The sequence below is a fragment of the Dipodomys ordii genome, unplaced genomic scaffold (genome assembly GCF_000151885.1).
Source record: "Dipodomys ordii isolate 6190 unplaced genomic scaffold, Dord_2.0 Scaffold72, whole genome shotgun sequence".
Lineage (NCBI taxonomy): Eukaryota > Metazoa > Chordata > Mammalia > Rodentia > Heteromyidae > Dipodomys > Dipodomys ordii.
This window is the reverse complement of record NW_012267288.1, coordinates 3,338,148-3,345,962: the sequence shown is the minus strand read 5'-3', so window position 1 is coordinate 3,345,962 and position 7,815 is coordinate 3,338,148. Positions and strand designations below refer to the sequence as shown.

General features: G+C 35.2%; 1 protein-coding gene across 1 annotated transcript in view; it reads left to right on the top strand.

Annotated features, from left to right (window-relative positions):
- Hdac9 (histone deacetylase 9) overlaps positions 1–7,815 on the top strand; it is a 679,511-nt gene that overhangs the window by 464,508 nt on the left and 207,188 nt on the right. Inside the window, exon 15 of the mRNA XM_013024045.1 lies at positions 1,966–2,086. Within this exon, the coding sequence (XP_012879499.1) occupies positions 1,966–2,086 (121 nt within the window). The remainder of the gene's footprint in view (positions 1–1,965; positions 2,087–7,815) is intronic.

The following is a 7,815-nucleotide window of genomic DNA, read 5'->3' as shown; positions in this document are numbered from 1 at the left end:
CAGCTTTTTTCTTTTTGCTTATGTGGTGCTGAGGAATTGAACCCAGGGCCTCATGCATGCAAGGCAAGCGCTCTACCACTGAGCCACCTTCCCAGCCTCTGTAATTTCTTTAATAATATTCTTTTTCCCTGGAAATTTAAATCAGATTATACAATGCTGAGTAATCATGTCAAAATTAGGGCACTTGAAGACAATAGCAATGAAAATTCCACAAGTATTTGTTTGTTTATTTGGCACATACAGGCAATCTTTAGAAGTTTCTGCTTTATATCACTCTCCTGTTTGCCCTTTAGACATCCTCTATTCCTCCCTCACTGTGACTTGATCATTTATTTTAATGACAAACACAGCCCTGCCTCCTGTCCAGTAAGCCCTGAGTGTCTGCATATAGAAATTTTTCCAACTGTCCCCTCAGTGAACCACAGAACGTTCAGCAGTCTGCCAGCAGACCCATCACCTTATAGAGGGAGGCTAAATCTGGGATTGTCCTGGTCCTTAGACAGGAGTGTTTCTTTTTTGAATTTTTAATAAGCATTTTATTGTGAGAATACCGTACAGAGGAGGGGTTACAGTTACACGAGCAAGGTAATGAGTACATTCCTTATCAAGCATTGTCGTCTCCTCTTTGTTTTCCCCCTACCATCCCTTCCCTCCCATCTCCACAACTACACTCCCCCCTCCCAACCGCACCTAAATTGTAAAGTTTGTTTTTCGACATAGGGTCTTGTACATCTCATTGTTGCAAAGGATCAAACTGTATCCCTGTTTAAACAATAAAAAAAAAAAGACAGGAGTGTTTTCAAGTCAACTGGTGCATCCTTGGTCATTAACCTGGAGGGAAATCATTACCTGCACATATTCTCTTTGAATTTGACTACAGTTCTCTACTTTAAATATCACCTTTCTGACTTTTGGTGATATGTTCTTTGAGGGAAATATGTTGTTTTGGGGAAATGTGACAATTTCCAAAAGTTTCATGGTGTATTGGACTCACGGATGTGCTGAGAAATGTGACTAGGAAAAATACTTCACATGTTGGCTAATTAAGGTTTAATGACCACACAGATCTGTCTAGGAGGAAGGACCATTCTTTGTTAGGCGGAGTGCATGTCTGCCTCTCTTAAGTGTTAAAAATTTAAAAAGAAAGAAAGAAAAAAGTGAAAAGATCGAGTCTAGAATGTCCCCAATTGTCACTGGTTGCATAGTGATTTTTGTCCCTGCCTAGTTTCCAATCTGTCATAAATTAACACGTATTAAAATCCATTTAAAATGAAATGCTACAAAGTAAAATTCAAATTGAAGGCATAGAAGATTTCATTAGATTCCAAAAAATGTTGGAAAAATCTGTCAAATAGCCCTGAAAGTTTCTAAATATTTGCTCTAAATTTATGTACTGACCTTACCCCCATTGGGTTGATAAACAGATCCCGAACTGCTGTGAATCCCAGGGGACCTGCTTTGGGAAACATCAGTTCAGAATAATGTCTCTACAAGAAGTACACACATGAAGGAATTTGCATAGTTATGATAATGATAATCCAATACATTAAACTATAATGGTATTTTTATGTTAATGAAAAATAAGTGATTTGTTGCAACCTCTTCAAGTAAGTGTAAAATAAGATCATAACAAATTTGTTTATTGGAAAACTGTAGCCTGCTTTGAAACTGTGAGTTTTCCAAGAGTCAAGTAATACTTTCTTTGTTATAGATTTACTCTTTATGCCAAAAAGCGTATGCATTATGTGAAATTGTCTGTTTAGGCATAAGCAATCCCATTGGATCTGAACATTGCATACGCTCATTTTTCATGTATTATTATGGTCCTTTACCAAGCAAATCAGTGTCACATTCCTGCATGATGAAACTCAGCCCATTATTAATCATCTTAAATGTTACTCGAAGTCTCATTTTCTTCTAAATATTGTCAGTGGAGGACCGTGGGTTTCTGTTGTTTTCTTTCAGCGAATTCAAGGTCGAAAAGCCAGCCTGGAGGAAATACAGCTTATTCATTCTGAACATCACTCACTGTTGTATGGCACCAGCCCCCTGGATGGACAGAAGCTGGACCCCAGGATACTTCTAGGTCTGTATGGGCCTCCATTCTACTGAGAACAGCACATTCCAAAACTATCATTAGTCAGTGCTAGTGTCAGTTCAAAATACTTGGCAAGTAGTGTGACAAAGAAATCAGTTTTTTTCCAACCGCCTTGCGCTGTGGAACAAGTTAAGTACCACAGAAATCAATGCAGATTAAGAAATTTCTGTACTTGAAAAAGACAACACATGTCTTTTCTAGGATGTTTACTTTAAAATTAGCTACCATTTGAAAGGCAGTTTTATGGTGTGTTTTTGCTAATAGGGATTATATGCATTGTCCAATTTGTTTGCTTATATACTTAAACTGAAAGACAGAGGAGTTTTTCATTCACTTATGCAAATGGATCTTTAACTTTCTCTTGTGTGTGTGTGTGTGTGTGTGTGTGTGTGTTTCAGGGTTTTTTTCCTATGATCTTAACACAGAAAGATAACAGTACACATTATTTTCATTGAAAACTTATTACTATGCATGCCTAGAATACTACCTTTTAAAATCTTTTATAATCTATTTAATGTATGCCTTACTTAATGGAATTAAATAACATAATAAATGGTACAAGTCTTCAAAATAAATTTTTAATTTCAGGGCTTTATATAAGTTTCATATAAATATGTTGAAGCAACAGATTCAAAAAAGCATTAGTGGGAGATAATGAGGGATAGGGTAACAATGATTAAAAATAAATGTGCAAAAAGATAAAAAAACAGTTGACACAATCATATTTTGTAATAACCTTTTATAATTGAACAACAGTACATTACACAGAAATATATGTGAAATGATTATATTTTAGGTATCTTTAGGAACAAGGGTATGGTAAAACTATTTCTTGTCCTTTTTTTTTCAAACAGACCTTATTGAGTCAGTTCAAATTGATTGAACTTTTTCAATTAGTACACTATTATTTCATGAATTATTTATGTTAACTGAGCCTAACAATTTGAGAGATGTTTATATGACTTGTAATAGATAAGCAAGGTGAAAACAATTACAAGGAAAAGTTAGCGATTATCTATGAAAACACCATCTGCTTTTTACGAATGAGTGCCTCGTATCCCCAGATCCATGTAGTGAAGGCCTGTGAGTGGAAATGTGTTCTCAAAAATGTATGTGGTCAGGTTAGGTGTAGTAGCTGAGGGAAAGTTTCACTGTGCAACTCAGCACATGATCCTCCTACCTTAGCCTCCCAAGCATTGGGATCACAAGCCTGTGCCACTATGCCTGGCTCATGAATCTTGGAAGAAAACAATGTCTGTGTGTGCAGTTCCTTTATATAAAATACATCTCCTTTTTTGCTGTGGGCACTCTGTTATAAATATTTTTAACATCAATTAATCGTCCCACCCACCCAACTACAAAGATGAAGTAAACTAGACATTTTAATTTTCATAGTTTGATAAAGTCAAAATACTTAAGAATTTAAACACAGGGATATGTCCATGTGAATAAATTTTAATTTAGTTAAAAGAATCCAGGCACCAGTGGCTCACACTTGTAAATCCTAGCTATTCAGGAAGCAGAGATCTGAAAAATCTTGGTCCAAAACCAGCATGGCCAGGGTAAGAAAGTTCATGAAGTTCTTATCAACAGTTAACCACCAAAAAACTAGAGTGAAGCTATGGCTAAAAAGGTAAAACACCAGCCTTCAGAAAAAGTAAACAGAGTGAACGCACCCAGGTCCTGAATTCAAGCTCCAGTATTGATGCAAAGAGAGAGGGAGGAGGCAGAGAAGGAGGAAGATAGGGAGGGAAGAAGGAAGAAAGAATGAAAGAAAGGAAAGAAAAGGAAGGAAGGAAGGAAGGAAAGAAGGAAGGAAGGAAGTGAAGGAAGGGAGGGAGGGAGGGAGAAAAAAGAGAGAGAAAGAAAGTAGAAGGAAAGAAAAAAGAAAGAAAAAAGAAAGAAAGAAAGAAAGAAAGGAAAAGAAAGAGAAAGAACAATAAAGAAAAAAATCTTCCCTAATTTGTTTTTAACTCTGGTCCCAAGGTATAAATCAATGGAATCATATGACTAGGTATTCTTGGATTTTATTTGAATGAATTAGAATTAAACAATTTATAAATATAAACATATACATTCTTTCTTAAAAGATGTCACTAAACAAGTATTCCACATTCTAAGAGCAAGATCTACCTATTTAGTAAGAAAATTAAATCTAATCTTGGACAAAAATAAACTTTTCTGTAACATGCAAGTGTTATTTTTATTAAAGAAATTTGACAATTCCAAATGAACTCACTTTAATAAAAATATTAAAATATGTATCATTTTAACATTGATGGATTTAAAATTAATTCCAATATATAATTTGGAACTTGACAAAGGTACATGTGCAATCATGGTGAAAGTACTAAGTACTGTTGATTCGATTTCTAACACTTTACAATAAATAAATTCACTTTTCATCTGATTAATTTTAATTAATAGAAATAATATTTTTAAAATTGATGACTATAGAGTTAGATCTTATATACATGTAGAATTTCATAGATAACAGATAGTGCTCAGTGATCTGGGCAACACTGTGAATACACTCATCTGTTGCATTTTTTGAAGCCTTAGTTCAAACATGAAGGTCAACTTTGAAAATACATCTGAACAGCTTCGACTTTTCGGTTGGATTCAAACATGTAGTTAGTTGATAGTCTTTCTTCTTAGTTCTAGTGAATTATCCCATTCTATTTAAAAGTTACTTTTTGCTCTTTCTAAAATTGGAACTCTTGTTTATTGTTATTATTATTATTATTAGTGCTGGTCTTGGGGGCTTGAACTCAGGACCTGGACACTATCCCTAAACAGTTGTGCTCAAGGCTCATGGTCTACCATTTGAGCCACCAACTCCATTTCTAGCTCTTTGGTAGTTAATTGGAGTTTCACAGACTTTCCTGCCAGGGCAGGTGTTGATCAACCATCCTTAGATATCAGCATCCAGGGTAGCTAGGATTATAGGAGTAAGCAACTGGTACTAACTTGTCTTTTTATTTACTTCCTAAAAAATATTTTATTTCATTTTATTGAGAAGGTGATGTACAGAGGAATTACAGTTCCATAAGTAAGATAATAAATACATTTCTTGTCAATGTTACTCTCTTCCTTGTTTTCTACCACTTTCCCTTGCGCTCCCCTGCCCCTTGACTGTTTATTTTTTTCTAAATGTTGGTTGAAGCTGATCAAGACTTGTTTTTTCTTTATACATTCCTCTCACTCCTATACCTCACTCAATCCTTCCCAACACATGAAAGAGATATCAGTTCTGAGTTAAATTGAACATTATACTCTTGATAGTTAAATTTTAGAGCTAGGAGAAGGATTTAAATGAAAATTTAGTGCCTGGACCTATCAGTCATTAGATATCTGTGTATTAGTTTGTAAAGTAGGCACCATTTATCTCTTTAAATACTTCTAACTTTGTGTGGAGGCATTTTGAAAACATTTTGTCCAATCATTTCTGTTACAAGGTTTTCCTTAACATTAACATTCCTATCACTCTTATTACCAGTTCCTTTTATGATGTGATGAGCCAAATTACACCATTTTATTGATAAAAAATGCAGTGCTGTTAACAAAAAAAGTGATTGTAACAAATTTAAAATGTTTTGCATATAACTAAATTTAAATTCTCGTTTGTCTGTTTTGTATTGGTATGTAAACATTACTAAGTAAATTTACCCTAAGAAGCATATCACTTATATTTTTTTAATTCTCTTAATTCAATGTCAGGGAACCTTTTTCATACCAAGGACCATTTAGGTATTTTAATATCAGTATAGGCCATACAAAATTATCAATACAGTCAGAAGGCTGTGAGCAGTCAATAAGAAGTATGATTGTCCATCTTGTCACATACCAAGTGATTTCTCAGTCTTATATGGCTATCAGGGTTGGGAAACAAGATTTAGTCTTTTTAATTAGTCTTAACATTTTTATTATATAGTAATATTATTTTCATCTCTTAGATAATCATGAAAACAAACTTTAGATATCAGAGTACATATTTGAATTCCCAAGTAACCAATGGTTTTATTCTTGTAACATATTCAAGGTTACAAAAATATCCTTGTTAAAAGCAATATCAAGCCAGGATCATGACTTTTCACCCAAACATGCCAGCTCCAACCTACTCTTAGAAGTAAATAAAAAGACAAGCTTGCAGTTGCCTTTGGCTTACTCCTGTAATCTTAGCTACTCAAGAAGCTGAGATCTGAGGAATGTAGTTTGAACCCAGCCTGGGCAGGTATGTCCATGAGACTCTTATCCTGTAAGTGGAGTTATGGCTCAAGTGGTAGAACCCTAGCCTTGAACACAAAAGTCTGGTCCTTAAGTTCAAGCTCCAGGTCTAGCACATTTGAAGTAAAAGCAGTATCTCAAGGAAATCTACCTTCTGCATACTGTCATCTTAAAGTTTTTAGAAGCATCTTACTGATTTCTAGTATTCCAGTTTTTAACATTATGACTTATTATCTCTATTTTTTCCCAGTAATGTCTCATCAGTTTTTAGAAGCATCTTACTGATTTCTAGTATTCCAGTTTTTAACATTATGACTTATTATCTCTATTTTTTCCCAGTAATATCTCATCCTTTTATTGTTGTTAGTCTTCCCTTTCATAATGCTGGTGACTGAACCCATGACTTTGTGCATGCTAGGCAAGTGCTTTGTCTCTGACCTACAGCCTCATTGTTTAATACTTTTATGATGATCTCTTTATATAACTAAATATATCTGTTTTGTCCATGCTTTTTTCTTTGCTATTTTCTAACTGCTAGTAATGACATTTAACAAATCAACTAATATAATTTATTATTTCCAAAACAAACTTTTTCACTGACAATATAATCTATGTAAACTTTTATTGACAGGCCACGTGGTTTATTTCACCTATTAAGACACATGAGTGGTGTAGGTGAAAGATAAATTTTTTTTGGGGGGGGTAGGGTCCATGGGGCCTGGGCGCTGTCCCTCAGCTCTTCAGCTCAAGGCTAGCGCTCTACCACTTGAACCACAGCACCACTTCTGACTTTTTTTCTTTTTGCTTATGTGGTGCTGAGGAATCGAACCCAGGGCCTCATGCATGCAAGGCAAGCGCTCTACCACTGAGCCACCTTCCCAATCCCGAAAGATAAATTTTTATCTGGTTCTATCACCAATCTGATGAATGACTAATTTAAGTATCTTCAGACCCTCTTGACTGAGAGATTAGATTTTAGTGCTAGAGGTTTAGGAGTTTTTTGCATTGTTATCTCTAATCATGAAGTGGAAAATGTAGAAAATTGAAGTGTAGGCTAATAAAATAACTACAAAAACCATAAAATGTCAGTTGTAGGGAATATCACAATGATTTTGGCATATGTCATTGTGCTATTGTTGTTGTTGTTTTCCTGTACTAGGCTTTCAACTCAGTATCTGACATTTGCTTGGCATTGCTAGCTCAGCTGGCTCTCTACCACTTGAGATGGAGTCTTGAGACATGGAGTTGAATTTTCTGCCTCGGCCTCAAATCACAGTTCTCAGGTCTTAGCCTCCTGAGTATCTAGACATAAGCCACTTGCTGTGGCAAATATTTTTAAAGAAGATAATTTTTATATATTATTTTTTTTTATTTTGGGTCCAGTCGTGGAGCCTGAACTCTGGGCCTGGGCGCTGTCCCTCAGCTCTTCAGCTCAAGGCTAGCGCTCTACCACTTGAGCCACAGCGCCACTTCTGGCTTTTTTCTTTTTG